This window comes from Melospiza georgiana, chromosome 7, assembly GCF_028018845.1.
Source record: "Melospiza georgiana isolate bMelGeo1 chromosome 7, bMelGeo1.pri, whole genome shotgun sequence".
Lineage (NCBI taxonomy): Eukaryota > Metazoa > Chordata > Aves > Passeriformes > Passerellidae > Melospiza > Melospiza georgiana.
Window position 1 is genome coordinate 28812038 of NC_080436.1, and position 19153 is coordinate 28831190.

The 19153-nt window shown below is 49.0% G+C and overlaps 1 protein-coding gene across 1 annotated transcript; it reads left to right on the top strand.

Annotated features, from left to right (window-relative positions):
• Window positions 1–13031: 13031 nt before the first annotated feature.
• Window positions 13032–18817, top strand: INHBB (inhibin subunit beta B). The gene is made up of 2 exons (XM_058027932.1): window positions 13032–13434; window positions 16100–18817. Exons 1-2 carry the CDS (start codon window positions 13032–13034, stop codon window positions 16873–16875), a joined length of 1179 nt encoding a protein of 392 aa, XP_057883915.1. The 3' UTR covers window positions 16876–18817.
• The last annotated feature ends 336 nt before the right edge of the window (window positions 18818–19153 follow it).

Below are 19153 nucleotides of genomic sequence, written 5' to 3' on the forward strand. Positions count from 1 at the left end.
TTTGGAGTTTTTGAAATGCAATTGTATGACAAAGGGATGTGTGCTTCACTTTGTTTTCTTTCTCTTTTGCTAAGAAGCCTTTCCCAGGACTTCAAATTTAAAAAGTTTATGAACGCATATCCTAAATGCAGAAATTGGAACGGACTTGTAGCCTGTTCCTAGCTGCAGAAAAGCTAGGGAAGTGAAAGGTGAAGAGCTCTGCAGCCCCACCTCTCCTGGTAACCCCTTCCTGCTGACAGCACCATCACCCCAGACAGGCTGCAGCAAGTGACGCATGCACAGAGGAAACTCTGCTGCTGGCAGAGTCTCCCTTTCAGTCATCACAGGCTCCTTTGCGGTTCCTCTTGTTTTGGGAAGTAACCGAGGGGTGAGGGTAGGAAAGGTGTCTTAGCAAGACTGTTAATTTTGGCTTCCCAGTTAAAGGATTTGGGTACTTCCTGCTGGGAAAGCCTTTTGCATGTATTTGTGTCAAAAGCCCCAAAACAGAGTATAACCTCTAAAAGCTGGAAGTACATAGTAAGAAGATGAAGTTTTCTCTGATGTGCAGCCGGTGGTCTGTGCTAAATAACAAAGCATCCCAGTTGTGGGGCTGGGGAGCTGTTTACTCCTGCCTTGGTGCATGCCTGTAATCGTTCACAGCAGCAGTCCCACGTTATGGGCAAATGCTCTACCAATTTATTGTTCTATTCATTCAGCTCTTCCACTTCTGCTCTAAGTACTGTCTTGACAGCTACCAAACACTTGGTTACTTTCAAGTCTTAATACAGGCAGTTAATGGTTTGCCTTGTCTAAATGACTTACCCCTGTATTCTTTTATTGTCCTTTAACCATTACTGTTAAACAAGCTCAGCCTTGCTACCTAGACAGAAAATAAGTTCCAGCAGGACTAATTTTGCTACTGGCTTAATCCTGCAAGTTTGTTCCTTGTCACTTTGAGAGGGAAGAGAGTCACTTGGCACATGTACCTCACAATCTCTCTGCTCTCCTGTAGTCCCTCTTTTGTGGGCAGAGCTGGGTCTGTACAGAATTTATTGTGCAGGGGTTTGGACTCTGGGGGAGTTGCCTCTGCTTTTGCTTTGTGGAGTGCTAGCATGGCAACGACAGTGATGTTTTAGTTTGTTGGAAGCAGGCTTAGAAAAGGTCTTGGGCATCACTGGGGAGTGTTGCAATGCCAGTTCTTGGCAGCCGCCACACATCTTTGCCTTTTGAAGTGATGTTTCCTGAGCCATGCTCTACCTCAAAATGGCAGACACCAAAACCAAGAGGCTGCTCCTCTGCCTGAGCATGCCATGGGCAACACAGCCTCTTAAATTTACCCTGCTTGGGGGCTGAGGATCCCTTGGGCTTCACAATTTAGGCTTTCTCTTGGCTTTTTTCCAGGAACACAGCGTGGGTCCGTTCATGCAAGGGAAAGGCAGGGTGGTTGGCAGCACAGCAGTGTTTTGTATACACTGTGCTCGGCACTCAAAAGGCTAGTGCTGAACATGGGGAATTTCACATGGCTCAATTCCCTGCTGCCCTGGGGAATGTGTATGTCTCCTCTCCCAGCAGAGTGCGCTTACCGGGGTATGCCTGCTGCCAGGGAGGGGACTGCCTCCATCCTCTTAAAGCTGGTCTCATGTGAATTAGCTAGTTCCAAATGTTTTGGCTAGCAGGGTGAGAAGAAGGGAGGCCTGGGCTTGTGGCTCTCTGAACTGTCTGTTTACAGAGTTGTGGGTTCCTGCTCCCTTTGGTCACGCACTGACTCAGCTGGAGGCTTGGGGAGTGCTCCTGTCCCAGCACCACCCCATGGCCTGCTCCTTCTGAGAACACCTGAGCTGCCTCTCATGCTCCCTGGGATTCCTGTCAGGCAGAAAAGAAGACTGAGCCCAGCTCTTCTTCATGAACTGTTGGACTACTGACTAAATTAAGGTATGAATAAAAATAGCCTACGCCCATATCCTCCACCCACCTTGGGCTCTTTTAGAAACAGAGAAGAAAAAAAAATTGTATTTATTGCTGCATTTTTGGACACCTGATCTGGAAGGTGGGCAGACTGAAAACACCTGCTGCACTGAGTCCTTAGGAAAGAAAGTCAGAGATGTTCATCTAGTCATTGTAAGGGACTTAGTCCGAGATGGATGCTGCAGGCTTTACGAGGCTTGGAGGCCTTTGGTTTGCCACTAAAGCCAGCAACAGGCACCTGGGCATCTTAAATATATCATCATGGAAGTCACTGCCACATCAGACGCTCAAGGTTTCTTTGCATTTTGCTATGACACAAGTGATTTTAACATGGAAAGTCAATTAATGGGGATAGGAATTCAGCAGCGGCTAAAACCACACATTTCACAAGTTTCAAGTTGCTCTAGCAGAAGTTGAATAAGTGTCTTCTGTCTCCATGAACTTTGTCCTGACCTGCATGCACAACATGATTTGTACTGGGAGTGACAGGGAGTGGACATCCACCAAACATTTCCCCAAAGTGAAATCTGTGCAACAGCCTCATTTCTCATGATATTTGTTCCAGTAGTTCACCAGGCTGTGGTCAATTTACTTAGCTGCTGTCCAGGAAATACAGGTAAACAGCATGCAATCATACTGATGATATTAAACAAAAGCACCTTTCCAGTGTGACTGCGCACCATTGGCAGCTTGAGTGCACATTTTGTGGTGGGGAAATGCCTATGACCTGAGGAACACCTGAAGCTGAATGAAACAAGAGCCCTTAGAAATGCAGTCCAAGCCATCATACCTAATGCTCAGCTTTTATGTCGTTATGAATATCTCTAACACACATGCACACAAAATACAGGGGTGTTGTGATGCCTAAATAACTGGTTATCTTAAAATTTTCTCTAACCCTGACATCTGGAAAAAGCTGTGGCTGTACAAAATACCATCTATTGCTAATTCTTTATGCAGCTCTAGCACCTTTCACCCTGAAGGACCAGACCCCTTGAACTCTGGCCCATGACTACCTTCCCATTCTCCCCGAAAGACCACAGTAAATGAGGTCATCTTAGAGAAGTCCAGCTGTGTGATAGCAGCTGCTGCCTTATGCTCCCCTAAAGGGAAAGTGGGGCCTGTTTTGGGGTGTGTTGGGACCAACTGGATGCAGGCCTTGCATTGTCTCTCAGTGCCCTTCACTGTTCTTGTAGAGGTGGCCCTGCAGAAGAGGGTCCCAAAGGGTGCAACAGCCAAGTGCAGCATCTGATGGAGTGAAAATTTGTGCACAATTCAGAGCAAGTACCAGTTTACAATAACCTCTAGTAAAGAGGAAATGTGGAGAATAAAACAACTAATTGGGTCTGTGTCACAGTTCTTTAGTACCAACGATAAAATTTGGCCAAAGAAATGAAGCTGACACCTTTCTGTTGCACACAAATAAACCAATATTTCCTAGGGATCTTTCACAACCAGTATTGGTGAGGATTTATCACACATAATGTCCAAACCTGAATGCACCTGGCCCCGGTATGGGATCCTTAGTGATTGTTTTTTGGGGTTTGGGTGGTTTTTTTAATATTCCATTTTCAGCTGGAAATTACTGATGTGACCAAAGTCCGATTCCTTTCAGCAGTTTCTCCCTTCCTCCCCCCACCTTTTCGCACTCCCTGAGGTCTGACCATCTGGAAATCCTCCTCCACCTCTTCATCATGTGTGAATTTCCACCTAGGGCTGAAAGTGTCACTGTACTAAAGTGTGATGCATTAACACATTGAGGCAGAAAGCAGAGGGGAGTTGGGGATTATAACACTTCATGACCCACTCCGCAGTCGCTCTATGATTTAATCATCTTTATCAGCTTGTATCCTTTTCTTTGTATCCCATATTTTCCCTGTATCCTTTATTAAAAAATGTCCATAATTTAAAAAACCCCAATGCTCTACACAAACATGTAGAGTGCAGAATCTTAATACTGAGACTAGGATTGACTGAAAAAGGCAAATGTCTCAAGGAAAACATGCCTCACTCAGGCAATCTGGGAGACCTAGGGACCTAGGTCCCTCTTTCACAACAAAGCTGAATAATTATCCATATCTCCTATTACAAACTTGGGTTTCTTCCTCCCAACTCTCATGCATATGATCTGAAAAATATATACCTATATAGATCTAAAATGTAAGTAGTAAAAATGTTATCTTGTATAGAAATGAAACAAACTCTGCAAACCAGGTGCTATGTTGGTTTATACTTTAGGTAGAATGGAATGGAAAATTCACTAATTTGGAAGTCAGTTAGCTGCCTAGCCTTCTTCTAACTAAATACTGAGGCTTATTATGTTTCAAATAAATATATATATGTATTTTGTGGCTTGGTTGCTGTAATCATCTTGGATGTAATAATGTTATTAGCCTCAGGGCTATATTTATTAAGATTTTAATTTAAAATCTTTCTGTCCTTCAGCATTTAAACAGAGGAAAACCCCATGTGGAGTAGCCAAAAAAAAAAAAAGTTCATCCTTTTCTTTTTCATGCATTCCCCTCCCCTAGGCCCTCTCTCTCATCTTTTAAGCAAAAAACCCTAGAACAACACACTTTCCTGTTTCAGCTCTGCATCCTCCTAAGGCTTCAGTACCTGTGTATGTTTGTTAGACCCAATGTCTGCTTAACATGATCCCTGTGCTTCTGCTCTTGCCATCTCTGAACTGGTGGTTTATTTTCTTATCCTGGTATAATGGTATCAGTAGTACATTTCACAGTAATGCTTCCACATAGTATAATTTATTCTTAATAATGTTCCTTGTAAGGATCTTAACCACAGCTGTAAACACTGAGGGGGCACGATTATTACTCAGAAATGGCAAAGGGCTGTGGAGAAGTTTGAGGGTTATTCTTTGTTAATAAGCTCCCCCACTTCTGGGAAGATCATGGCAGGGAAATAACAGAACAAGAAGACCTGCTTGTAGCCTGGAGAGTGAAAAAGCTGTCACAGTGTAAGTGCTTTTTCACATATTTTGGAAGAAATGGCAGAGGTTAGCACCCAACTCATACAGCATTTGCAACCCATTTTGTTTTAATCCTGCAGCATACTCAGGCACTGACCTATGATCGATAGATGCTAAGCAGGGCAAAAGGTGATTCAGAAATTTTTGTTAATGACCTTCTCCTGTGATTTAGTGTGGTAGCAGAGGACCTTGCTTGGAGCCAGTGTTCATACAGCAAACATGGTGGATGAGGCAGTCTGAACGTTCTAGCTGGAGGCCTGCAGAGGCCAAATAGCACCGGGCAGAGGAGCGTGAGTCGTGTGGGGCAGCTCTCAGCTGGGCTGAATCTGCAGAGCTGCACTAACTGTGACAGTGCTACTGCTCTGCCCCTCCCTGCCTCAACTGGGGCACTTTGGTGCTCTGACAGGAGTGCCTTGATCCTGGCCCTAGCAGAGAGTAAACCATATCACAGTCATCTTCCAAATCTCACTCTGACATTCTTTTGCAAACAGCCAAACTGCACAACAGTTTTCATTTAATATAATAAGATTCATGGAAACAAAACTGTGCAATTTAACTATGAACAGATTGAAAATTACTTTTGACACACAGCACAAAGGCCATGCTGTTTGTGTCAAGCTTCATGGAAAAGATGAATTCTTGTATGCCTCTTTTCTTCATTTCAAAGCAACTTACAAGGACTGAATGCTGTCATCCTAACTAACAGCAAGTGAAAATGGGGTAAAGAGAGAGAAACTCAGGCCTAAGCCCAGGACTTCTGGCTGCAGCCTGTCCACAGGAAGTAGGTGTAGAGACTTCCTCTACTTGCTACTTGCTTGTGGGGGAAAAAAAAGTTTATGTTCAGGTACTCATGGAGTACTACTGATAATCCACTGTGAAATGACTCGGGTACTCCATTTCTCTTAGGACATTGCAAAGCTACCAGCCATTTTTTGCCTCTGAGCTTCATTTAAAATTTGAGGGAAACATCTCCATCTTGTCACCACTCCCTGATAACCACTGCTTTTCTCAGGACAGCTGATTTTAACATTGCTCCACGCTAAAGTTCATTTTCTGGATCTGTCAGATACATTAATCATGGGTGGATGACAAAAGAAAAGCACCCATGGACTTCTGAATGCGCTGCCTCAGTAAGTAGTGTTCAAATTACAAAAAGTCAGGTTTTAACTATTTTGTTTACCACTTAAATGCAGATTTTATTTTTACCCACTTTGCTACTTTGCAAGCCTTTTGGTGTGAACTTAAACAAACATGAAAATCATGTTCCTTACAGCATGTTAAAAGTGCTTATATGTTAAAAGTGCTCACCACAAAGCAGACACTTCTTTGTTGGGCAACCAGCACAGCTTTTTCATGTTCTCTGTGTGTCCTCACCCGCCCCAACCTATTTAGGTCAATACAAGCAACTTCAGAGGAAGTCACTGCCTGGTTATAAGGCTACGGCTTTGGACTGCAGAGGACAGACTGTGCGAGCAAAGCAAGAACACTCTGGGCCATCAACAAGCAGAGGATAGCTCTTGAATATCACAGGGGATATCCCCCCGATGGCGTGTGGGACTGGAGCAGATCCCTGAGGTCAGCCCTTCTGGCAAAGGGACACTGCTGTGCACAGAGACCGGCCTGAGGCAGGGACCTGCCTGCACTGCACCACGGGCACGGCACTCAGCCACACTCACTCCCACAGGGAACCTGGGGCTCGGCTGCCAACCCTCCCAGAGCATGGAGGGCTCATTGAAGAGGACCAACCAGCCAACACACTGCCCATGAAGCACAGCCAGGTAGCTGAGGTGAGGGGAGCGGGACCGCAGCTGTGCTGAAGCAGGTGCACTGGGAGCAGGAGGCTGAGGCTGTGAGTATATCCCTGCCACCCTGTCCTGCTGTCTCCCCCATGTCCCCCATCCTGCCTGACACTTGTGCTGAAAGCTGGCATTCAAGAGGTGCTCTTCAAAACCTGTTGAGGGCTCTACTGTATTTCTCTGTGACTCAGATTCTCGTTGTACCTGCTTTAGATGAAGAGTTCCCAGTTTGGTCAGGTCTTTCATTTCTGTCTGCTAAACCCCTCTTCTTCTAAGTGCTGTTCAGAGTAGGACCCTTTCTTTTAGAGAACAAATCTCTGTTAACAAACAATTTTCAATTAAAGAAGCATTGGTAGGAGCAAAGAAGCCAGATTAGCCTCTTAGTGTTTTTATTTTTTAACGAGTTTGGTCTTCATTTGACAGTTCAGAAAATGTCTAGGTCATTCAGAATGGCATTTACCTACCTGATTTTCAATAGGACTTTTCTTTCATACAGAACTATGCTTTTGAAACACCCACTGTCTTTGTTACAGTTGTTCAAGAAGAAATTTTGCGTAGTGAGGAATGAGTCTGATTACGGATACATAATTTCATCTGAAGCTAAAGAATGTAATGAACACAAATTCCAGATAGAACACAGCACTCCCAATCCGTGTGTCTCAGTTTCTCTGTGTTTCCTGCAGGATGACAATGGCCACTTTGTAAAAAGCTCTTTCAGATATGAGGCAGAAGTATATACTTCAAGGTCTAGCCTTGAAACTTCTGTGGGATAGCAATGCTCTTCTGAAGTGCCATTTAAAACAGATTGTGTTTCACTACGTGCAAAAATCCCCCATATAGATGCAGCTATATGAGCAAAAAAAAAGTGCTTTTGCCAGTATAGCCTATTTTATTTGGGAAACGCTTGCAGAAAAAGATGCTTGTGCTAGTAAAACTTGTATTTGCTGGTTATCAAAGGAGAAGCATTTCTAGTGCAAACCAGGCCTCTCATATGTGAAGCTTTTATTCAGTTCAGCCATCAGTACAGTAGAGAAAATCCTACCTCAAAGGGATTAACAAGGTTACCTAATAGATATTATTAATGGTTTAAGTGCATAAAAGGTGCTTTAGCTAAAGGTGAAGGGCTAGATCCTTTGCTAATGTAAATTGTTCATGGTCCCACTGAGGGCATGGTGGAAACACAGAGCACTGAGGGAGCTGCCTTGTGCCATCACCTCCTGCTCAGTTTCTAGCTCAGGGCTGGACTGACTGGCCTCTCCAAGAGTGACTTCTGCCTCCTTATCCCTGAGAAAAATGTGCATAAGCAAATATCTAGGTTATAAAGGAAGAAAGAGTTGTGTCTAGGAGGACCCTGTTTGGGCAGGGAGGTTGGATCAGATGGCCCCACGGGTGGTGCCTTCCAAGCTGACCTGTTCCGGATTGTGCAGCAGTCGGATGTCTCGGGAACATGCCGACTTACACTGCCTGAGGATCTCACTTTATCCTGTTTTCATTATATAGTAGCTTTTTATAGGCATCAGATTCCAGTCATGAGACTGGATGATTCCACAGAAAATACCCTCCGACGCTGTACTTTCTCACAGCAGGGCTCCCTGGCTAATCGTGTGCTTGCCCGTCAAGCACAAATCCCAGCCATTTCCTTCCCAGTTTTCCCCTGCATTTAATGTATGGAAAAGCATGACCCTGAATCAGATGAATAGCAGCCGGTTTGAGAAGGTGTGTGTGAAAATGTATCCTCACGCAGATGAGCTCAGAACAAATAGAATGGAGGGGAGGAGGGGAAGAGAGCCGAGTCGGGGAATGTGAAGCTACCCTCTCCCTGATAGCTCAGCCACCGTGTGTAAGCAACAAGTTTATGCCCAAGGGAAAGAACTGAAAGCTGAGGAAATATTAAAATTAACAGAGCTTTATGGCTCAATCAATAGGCCATGCTCCCTGAGCAAGATTAGAAATCAGATGGCACATTTCTTTCTGTTAACCCTGTTTGTTCACCCCGAAGGCTCTTCTGCCTGAAAGCATCTGAGGTTTGATTAAGTTCTTCTCTAGGAAGAAGCCAGAGAAAGTCCATTGTGTGAGAACTGCCTCCAGAATGCTGTGTTGGACACACTTTAAATAACAATAGAGGTTATTAGAGTATTAGTTTGTTAGTAATTGTGAGAGAAGATAAGTCTTCCCAATATTTGAATATGCAAAATGGCTTTGGCTAACTGAGAGGGGGGGAAATGCAAAAACCAAAACATGCCACTACAGCGAGTAACAGGGATGATTAAAAATCCCCACATGTATCAAAGAAAACCTCCACCTTGTTTTACTGTAGAAATACCTTGCCAGATTTGTTATCTCCACTAAACCCATTGTATTTTCCCTCTCTGGCATTTCATTTTCACTTGGGCAACGAAATAGTTCTTTCCAAAGGGAGATGGACTGTGTTTGCACCTATTTCTTGTTTGACAGTGACCTCTATGAACCAGTCATTACTGCTCTGCCTGTTGTTTTCTTGTTAGCTCTTTGCTGTCAAATTAATTACTGTGAAGTACTAAGCTTGTTGCATTCACGTGCTCTTATTAGCTCACAGGATGTCAGAGTGATTGGATTTTTAGCATTATTTCTTTTTTTACATTCCAGGCTTTCCATTCAAAACCTGTTACTGGCAGGGAGGAAATACTGTACCTAATTCTGATCTCTCATCAGGGTAGCTCCAGTGATGCTGAGGATTTACAAAGCTGTATATGCAATTAGACTTTGTTTATATTAAACCCAACATGAACAACTAGATTGGGATTGCAATGTGACTTTGAAGCACAGCATTGAATGTCTTTCCTTTTGCAGTATAGAACAAAAAAGAAAACATTTATGATGAGAATAGCATTTGTCCCCTCCATTCTTAAATCACAGTAATGAGCTGATCCTCCACTTGACCCTCTTCACACTCCTGAGTTGCTTGTATTTGTGACAGCCAACAGCTCTCACTTGAGTGGAGTCCAGGGATCGATGAGAAGTTTTATTATTTTCTTCTTCTACAAAATGAAATGAGCAGAAGGGACTTCTTTGCTGTCATGCTTGAAATTTGTGTGTCCTGCATCTGCCCTTGAAAAGCACCATCTGCCTCGGTGACAAAGACGAAAGTCTTGAGAGTTGTCTTCATTCCTGAAGGTAGATTTTTTTTTTTTTTGTTAAAAAAAAACAAACAAAAAAACCAAAAAAAACAACGTAGATTGGATTAGAAGGGCCGGGCAGGAGGCTCAGCCCAAGGTGCTCCTTTGCTCAGCGCAGAGCTCCGGCTCCAGCGCGCACCGCCCGCTGCCCAGCCCCAGCCCCTCTCCTCTGCGGGACCCGGCACCCCAGCCCGGCCCGCGGAAACCTCCCCAGCACCCCCACGGCCGGGCGCTCCCCGTGCATCGGAGCGCTGTCCCGGGGTGCGGCTGTCCCGGTGCCGCTGTCCCGGTGTGCCGCTGTCCCGGGGTGCGACTGTCCCGGGATGCGGCTGTCCCGGGGTGCCGCTGTCCCGGTGCCGCTGTCCCGGGGTGCCGCTGTCCCGGGATGCGGTTGTCCCGGTGCCGCTGTCCCGGGATGCGGCTGTCCCGGGGTGCCGCTGTCCCGGGATGCGGCTGTCCCGGTGCCGCTGTCCCGGGGTGCGGCTGTCCCGGGATGCGGCTGTCCCGGGGTGCCGCTGTCCCGGGATGCGGCTGTCCCGGGGTGCCGCTGTCCCGGGATGCGGCTGTCCCGGGATGCGGCTGTCCCGGGGTGCCGCTGTCCCGGGATGCGGCTGTCCCGGGGTGCGGCTGTCCCGGTGCCGCTGTCCCGGTGACCCCGCCCGGCCCCGCCGCCGCTTCCCCGCGCGGCCCAGAGGGGGCGCCCTCGGCCCAGGCTTGCCCTGTGGCGGCGGCGGCGCGCGCGGGCCCCGCGCAGGTGAGCGCGACCCCGCGGGGCCCGGCCCGGCCCGGCCCGGCCCGGAGCGGCCGCGGAGCCGCCTCGGCGGAGCCTTGACTGTGCTGCCGCCGCCTCGGTGGTGCCGCCGCGGCCGCCGATGTGCGCCCGGCTTCTCCCCCCGCCCCCTCGGCCCCTGTCCCTGGCCGCTGGTCCCCGGGCAGGGCTTCTGGCGGGAGCCGGCGGGGGTCTCTGCTGAGCGCTGCTGTGAGGGGTGTCACGGCCATCCATCCATCCCTCCATCCCCTCTGCCCCGGTGCCCGCTCCTCCCCATCCCCAAGCGCTGCCCAGCGAAGGCGCGCAGGAAAAGCCGGTCCCCGGGCGCGGGCAGGGCCGGCGCTGCTGGCGGCTCCCCTGCGGCAGTGCAGCGGTCCCGTTATTTCCCCGCCCGGCTCCCCTCGGCCGCCGCCCCGGTCCCGCTCCCCCTGCCGCCTCCGAGAGGCTCCGCGTCCCCGCTGCCCCACGGAAAACACACACAGTGCCCGGCACCCGCCCCGGCTACCCGGCCCATTCAAACAAACAAACAGAAACCCGCCCCGTCGCAAAGCCAACCGACGGTAAACTTTCTAATGACTTCTTCTTTCAAGTGCTTAAAAGGCAAGGAGCACCGGGGGAGGGGCAGAAGGGGGCATCCATCTCCCGGCCGGGGCGGGAGGGGGCCCGAGCTGCAGCCGCTCGGGGTCCGTCCGTCCGTCCGTCCGTGCTGCCGGACGATGGGACAGGGACGCGAGCCGGTGTGGTGGGTGTGTTTGCAGGAACCGGGAGGGAGAGAGGGAGGGGACGGGGGGAGTTAAAGAAACAGCATAGTTAATATTTCCACATCAGGAAGTTACTGTAATAGCCCAGGGGGCAAAAGACTTAACTTAAGCTCCTAAATAGTGAGGAGCCCATGGCGTCTGTTATAGGTTGGAGTTCCCACGTGGTTTTAACTCCTGTATAAAAAGTTTCAGTAGAAAGTGCCACAATGTCGTGATTTTGCAGGGGGGAAAAATTAGCAGGAGGAGATCAGAGAAGATAAGCGAGGAGCAAGCAGCTTCCCCGAGACCTTTCACTGCGGATCCGAGAGGGAACATCAGACGCGTAAAAAAAGAAAAACAAAAAACAAAAACCAAAAAGCCAAACAAAACAAAAAACCCCAAACAAAACAAAACACAGCGTTCAAGCCAGCACAAGGCGAGCGAAAGATCAAAAAGACGCAGAGGGAGACAGATTAACTGGAGCAGCAGCAGCAGCAACAACAACAAAAATCACACTTAAAATAATAATAGCAATAATAATAATAAAACCCAAACCACCAACAAGGGAGATATTGTTTAAAAGAGCAAGCGAGGGAGCGAGCCGAAGAGCTGGTCTGACCGAGTGGATCCGTGCAGCTTCTCCTGGGATCGCCGGGATCGCGCCGCTTCTCCGCTCCGCGTCGCGCAGCGTGCGGTGCCCTGCCCGTGGCGGGGGTCCCCGGGCGCCGCCACCGCCTCCGCGCCGGACTCCGGACCCTCCGCGCTGCTTTGAAAATAAAAGCATCTCGCTTATAATAAGCGGGACGGTGAGGGGAGAAGACTCGCAACAGTGGAGCTGCCAGCCGCGCACCCTCTGCCCGCCGCCCCCGGCTCCCTCCCCAGCTATGCTCCGGGTCAACTTTGATGGCACGTTGAGAAGCAGCGGGCGCTGAAGGGGGACAAGCGAGCGGCGCGGAGCCGACCTGCTCAGAGACCTGCACCCACGATTGCGGGGGCGGAGTGAACGGGGGGGGTACAAGTGGTATTTCTCTACCCCCCCCCCTCCTTCCAGGCTATAAATTGGATTGTATATAAATCTGCTTCGTTTATCTCCCTGACCCCCCTCAATGACGCTGGACTAGAGAGCTCCTCTCCGCGGCCCGCCCGGACCTGCCGAAGCGAGCGATGGACCACGAGCGACTGCGCCCGGGGATGCCCCTCTGAAGCGACGCGGGGCACCGGGGCAGAGCGGCGCCGCCTCTCCCCTGCTCCCCGGATCCCCTCGCACCTCCGGCTCGCTCCCCGCTCCCCCTCCCTCCTCCCCGGGCTCCGCAGCCACCCCCTCACCTGCTGCCGTCCCCCTCCCCCGTGGAGCCGGGCTCTCTCCGTGCACGCCAAGCCTGTTCCCCCCCCGCCGCCAACTTCGCCCTCGGTGCCTGCGCGTGCAGCCTCCCCCCTCCGCCTCCCCGGCGGCACACGCCGCTTCCCCGGGCGCCCCCTCCCTCCGCCGCGGCTCCCCCCCTGCGCGGAGCGGTTGCGGCCCCCCAGCTTGGCTGCCACCGCCCCCTCCGCGCCGCGGAGCGCTCGGAGCGGCGCTGCCTGCAGACGGGCTCCCTGCGGCGCTCCGGGGCGGCCCCCAGCTCGGCCCCCCGCTCCTCCGCCATGGACGGGGCGGCTCGCCGGGGGGTGCTGGCCGCGCTGCTGGCCTGCGGGCTGCTCCTGCTGGGCGCCGCGGCCACCCCGACCCCGCCGGCCCCCGCCGGCGGCTCCCCGCAGGACACATGCACCTCCTGCGGCTTCCGGCGGCCCGAGGAGCCGGGCAAGGTGGACGGGGATTTCCTGGAGGCGGTGAAGAGGCACATCCTGAGCCGGCTGCAGATGCGGGACCGGCCCAACATCACGCACGCCGTGCCCAAGGCGGCCATGGTCACGGCGCTGCGCAAGCTGCACGCCGGCAAGGTGCGGGAGGACGGCCGCGTGGAGATCCCCAGCCTGGACGGGCAGGCGAGCGCCGGGCCCCCGGCCCACGACCCGGTCTCCGAGATCATCAGCTTCGCCGAGACAGGTGGGCGCCGCCCGGCCGCGCGCCCCCGCCGCCCGCGCCCCCTGCCCGACCCGCCGCGGCCCCTGCCCTGCCGCGCTCCCCGCTGCCCTGCCTCGCCCCGTCTGTCATTCCCCCCGCTCGACCCCTGTCAGTCCCCCTGCTCGACCTCTGTCACTCTTCCCTCTCGCCCTGCCTGTCCTCCTGCACACCTTCTCTTTCCGCCTGCCTGACCCGTAGCAGTTCCCCGGCTGCCCTCGCCTGGCCCCCCTGCGCACCCTGCCTGTCCTCCCGCCTGTCCTTGTGCCTGGTACGGGCACCTGGCCGCCCAGCTCACCCGCCTGTCCTCCGCCTCGTTCGCTCTCCGCTCTGCCCCGCACCGTCTCGCTCCGGCCCTGCCCGCGCTTTCCCGTCCTCCCTGCTTGTGCCCTTGTGCCCGGGATTCTCCCCGGGCTGTGCCTTGCAACTCCCCTCTCTTGTCCCTCCATCCCTCCGCGGCCTCTGTGCCCCCGGCTCCCCTCCGCTGTCCTTCCAGCTGCACCGGGGCTTGTCTGTGTCCCTGCGTGTCCCGCTGTCCCTCCTCTGCCTGTCCCGCTCCATCTCTTGCATCCCTTGCCTTGTCTGTCTGCCCTGCACATTCATCTGGTTCACTGCCTGCATCTGTCTGTTGAGGCTTGCATTTGCCCATCCTCTCTTTCCGTTTGTTTGCCATTTATTTAGCTTTCATTTGCAGTATTGGCCTTGTCTGTTTGTCCATTTCATGCAGTGTCCTACCAAGTGTGTCTGTCTCCTGTCTGTCTGTCAGTCCGTGTACTAGCTGCCCTCCATCCCCACGGTACCAACCATCTCAGTCCTGTCCAGCCATTGCAGTTACGTGTCACCGAATCCCTTCAGCACAGCTTTCCAGTAGTTTAACCACTGTCCCCGTGAACTTTACACATCTGGCTGGAACACCATCACTCTGTGAACTACCTCTCTCCTGTCTATCTGCCCATCTCTCCTTTCCTTCATCACTCTATTGCTCGTTTCATTTTCCTCTCTCTATCTTCTTGTGGCATCTATATATCATTTGTCCACAAAATAAATCTCTTTCTATCCTGTATGCTGCCCACTCATCTTCTTTATCTACCCTCCCACTTACCAAAGGCATATACATTTACAGTATCTATGGGATCTGTTGCATTATACATATGCTTGTTATATTCACATACAAAATTTATGAGCGCACACAATCTCACACAACACAAGTGATGTGGATCGGTGCAGCAGCACCGTACTGTTCTTTTTCTGTCACTGTCACCACAGTTTACGAAAAAGTTGTGTACTTACTAACACGAGAAAGGCTTTCTTACTGTACATTTTGGGGGTTATTATTTTTTAATAGGATGTCGTTGGGAGATCGGGGGTGGGCTTGTACTTCCATTTGGTATTCAGTCAATCGCTGTCTTTTGTAACACTTCCAAAATTGACTTTATGTAAAACGTAGACAAACACAGTGAAAATTTTTGTCACTGAACTATTACAAGGTACTGAATGGGCTCTGGAGGCACATTTGAAAGGCATCTAGGGTAACAAATGAAGACACCGACTACGCAAAAAATCCCATTCAGAGATTGACAAAAATGCTAAAGATTCTTAGGGAAGGAAAAGGCAGAAAAAATCTACATTTAGCTCTGTACAGACAGAAGCAAAACCGATAAGGGCAGATGAGAAAATGCCTTTCCAGCAATAATTTTAAATAGCAATTGGGATGCTTTGATTCAGGGACCAGAATTACGGTCTCCGCCATAAAGGCCGGCACATTTATCACCTACGCCAAATTTAGTTAGGACTTTCATTACAAAATTGCAGGAAGGCCGCTGGTATTTCTGAAATGTTTCATGCAGCAGGCTCTTCTGTTTACAAATAAGGGGTTATGTCAGACATTTGGTGACATTTGGTTTTCTGTGACAATTTCTCTCCTTTAATTCTGGTGTTGCTGAAAAGCGTATTGAGAACAGCCAATAACGGCATTACAGCGGGAACAACCGCTCCATTGCCTTGCCTCGTATGGGAGCTCATCGTTCTGGGGAGAAAAGGCAGAGATTGAAATGATTAATAATAGCTGATATTCTACCAGACTAAGTGGGGGCTAGCTTGATCTGTTGGACAAGCAGGCACATTACTGAAATATTTTCCGTTCTGTCTCGTGAATCCTCTCCTTTAAACCGCAACGAGAATATGTGCAAATCGAAACAAAATCCCTGGTTTGGCATTGGCGTTTTAGTGGTTATTGAAAGAGCTCTCCCCATGAGAATTGGCAGGTAGCTGAAAGTTAAAACTATTCTTAAACTGATGAGATAGCAGAGTTCTAGTCCTAGTGCTGGTCTTTTTCAAAGTGCCGCTGCAGCATCTTTAATTCTTGCTTTCTGGAAAAAACATATATTCTGTAAAACCCTTACTGATGTCTGTGGATCTGACACATCCGACTACAGCCCGATGTTGAGGGCTACTGTGGGAAGTCCCCTTTTCAATTAATTCTAATTGCAAATAGGGGATATCTGATGCAGTGCATGCCTTCTGACTGGCACAGCCCCTGTCACTGTTCGCTCGATCTGCTGTGCTCTAGTGTTGCCCCTGAATCCAGAATGGCACACAAGCTAACATTTCCTTTTTGACTTAATCTTGCTGATCTCTCCTTATCTTGCAGACGATCTGGCCTCATCTAGAGTCCGCCTCTATTTCTTCATCTCAAATGAAGGGAACCAGAACTTGTTTGTCGTTCAAGCCAGCCTGTGGCTTTACTTGAAGCTGCTTCCATATGTCTTAGAGAAAGGCAGCAGGCGAAAAGTAAGAGTCAAAGTCTATTTCCAAGACCCGGACACTAGCAACAAGTGGAATGTGGTTGAAAAGAAAGTTGATCTCAAAAGAAGTGGTTGGCACACTTTTCCCATGACAGAGGCGATCCAGGCTCTGTTTGAGAGAGGAGAAAGGAGACTGAACTTGGATGTTCAATGTGAGGGCTGTGAAGAGTATTCAGTGCTGCCAATTTATGTGGACCCCGGGGAGGAATCCCACCGGCCTTTTTTAGTGGTGCAAGCCCGCCTCGCTGATAACAAACACAGGATCCGGAAAAGAGGCCTGGAGTGCGACGGCAGGACCAATCTATGTTGCAGGCAACAGTTTTACATTGACTTTAGACTCATTGGGTGGAATGACTGGATCATAGCTCCATCAGGTTACTATGGGAATTACTGTGAAGGGAGCTGCCCGGCCTACTTGGCCGGTGTCCCGGGGTCGGCTTCCTCCTTTCACACCGCTGTCGTGAATCAGTACCGAATGCGGGGGCTGAACCCGGGCACCGTGAACTCCTGTTGCATTCCAACCAAACTTAGCACAATGTCAATGCTGTACTTTGATGATGAATACAACATTGTGAAAAGGGACGTTCCCAATATGATTGTGGAAGAATGTGGTTGTGCTTGATTTAAGGTGTGTTTTGGGGGGGGAGAGAGAGAGAGGGAGAGAGAGAGAAACATTCCCGTACAAGATGGTGTTGGAGGAAGTTTCACTGTGTATCCAGGCATCAGTGTTGGAAAGTCACTGTGGAAAAGTTTGACAAAAAAAAAAAGAAAAAAATAATCATTTCACTTTGGTGTCAGGACAGTGGCAGTTTGTGGATCATGGACACTTATATATTCTATCACTTATAAGTTAATGCTATGAAATATCTTAAAGACACACACACTCACAAAATGTGGGCACGCACACAAACACGCGCTCAGACACACAGACACACAGACACACACAGACACACACACACACAAGGCAGCTCAGAAAAGGGACATGAGCACAGAAAGTCAGTGACCAGTGACGATGGACCTAAATGCCTGCCAGTACGAGTGAACGGCTGAGCAGCTGTTTCCCCGCCTGCCGGCAAAGCCAGACCGAAATGAGCTCCCTTTGCTCAGGCAAAAGCACAGACTGTGAGAACACAACGTATTCTTGCACGCAGGTGTCAAAAATGACCAAACTTAGAAAATTAAAAAAAAACAAAAAAGGAAAAAAAAAAAAGTCGACTGTCACCTCTTAGGTCTAACAGGAAGCTGCAGGACACCTGCCTTGGGAGGTGATCACTTCCTCTTAATTTAAATTTATCTAAACATAGACATCACAGATACCCACTTCTTGCTACAGCACTTCCAGCAAGGAATCCTGTGGTTCCATCGGGGGGAGAGAGAGAGAGAGAGAGAGAAAAGGGGACAGACATGTAAGAAACTGCTGTATTTCTAACACCTGGCCGTTGCAGAGTCACAAGCCGGGCTGGCGTGATCCGATGCTTTTACTGCCCACTAGCAACCCATGGTTGGCTACACCCGCCGTGTCTTGGAAAAGGGAATCGATACCATATCTGGACTGTGTTGACTGTTGGCATCTCTCACTGTGCAAAGAACAAAAAGTCAAAAGTTGCAATCTGTGTTCTTCAGTGGGGGACTCGGCAAGGCTACGTCACGTGGGGGACGAGCAAACAAGCAATGGCCACCGCGGCTAAACCAATGAACCCTAAAGAGGAGTGACAGCGACAGAGTGGAGACGTTCTGGGAAATGCAGTGCATTTAATAACAGGCGAGGAACATTTTTACAAGTCTTGGAAAGGAGGAGAGAGGAGAGTGCTTTCAATTTCCTTACCAGGAGGTGTCAAGGATGGCCATAAAGATCAGAAAATAATGATACAGCATAGCACTTGCAAACTGCTTGAATGCACGTATAATAGCACTTGCAAATTTCAATGCCTTGAAAAGTGGTACTTGATAGTGCACTTATCTTTGCTCACTATCTAGGTAAACAGGTGCCGCATGAGCTATGCAATTTAAAGTGTTGACCCATACTAGACAAAACTGGACTTATGATATGACTTTTTTATATTTTTTTATACTTGAAATTAAATCTTTTGCTTCTTTTTTAAAGCGAATGATTGCTTTTAATGTTTGCACTGATTTAGTTGCATGATTAGTCAAAAACTGCCATTTGAAAAAAAATGTTATTTTTATAGCAGCAAAAAATGAATACAGTTAAATGTATTATACAGAAATTTTGGAACCAAAGAGGCCAACATATTAGTTATAATTTTTATGAGATGGCAAAGCCATCATATATCATGTAGTCATACTGAGCAATCCCTCACGAGGCCTACCAATTGTTTCAGGGTACAAAATGGATTCTGTTTGTTCTATTCAGTGTCTTTTCTATACCATACGCACATGGAATGTAGAGTGAAAAAAAAGTGACTATTGTAGAATACATTACAATATGTGCATCCTTTAAATCCAATTTTTATGTTTATTTAATAAAGTTCCTTTTAGGTTCTGTTCCATAATAATTTAAACCAAACAATTTTCACTTAGATTTGCTGTTGAAGTATTTTACATTTGTGTACAGTTTAAATAAATAAAAAAGATTGAAAACTGGATGTGCCTTTTTTTTTTTTTTTTTTTTTTTTCAGCGTGTAACATCTGGAGGAACTCGCTTACTTTCGGGACTGAATAGGCTGCAGACGGTGAACTGTCGCATTAGACCGTAGTCATATTAGTCATTGCAGAAAGCCTTGTCTGAGAGCTCAGCTGCGATCCTAAAAATGTTACACTCCAGTTTTATTGCTGTCTATACATGTAAGCATCTGCTTCTTTCTCTCTGCAGCAGTGCAGGGGCTCTGGGCACAGGAACGGCGCTGTTCCGCATACCTGCAGGTCATTTACAGCGAGTT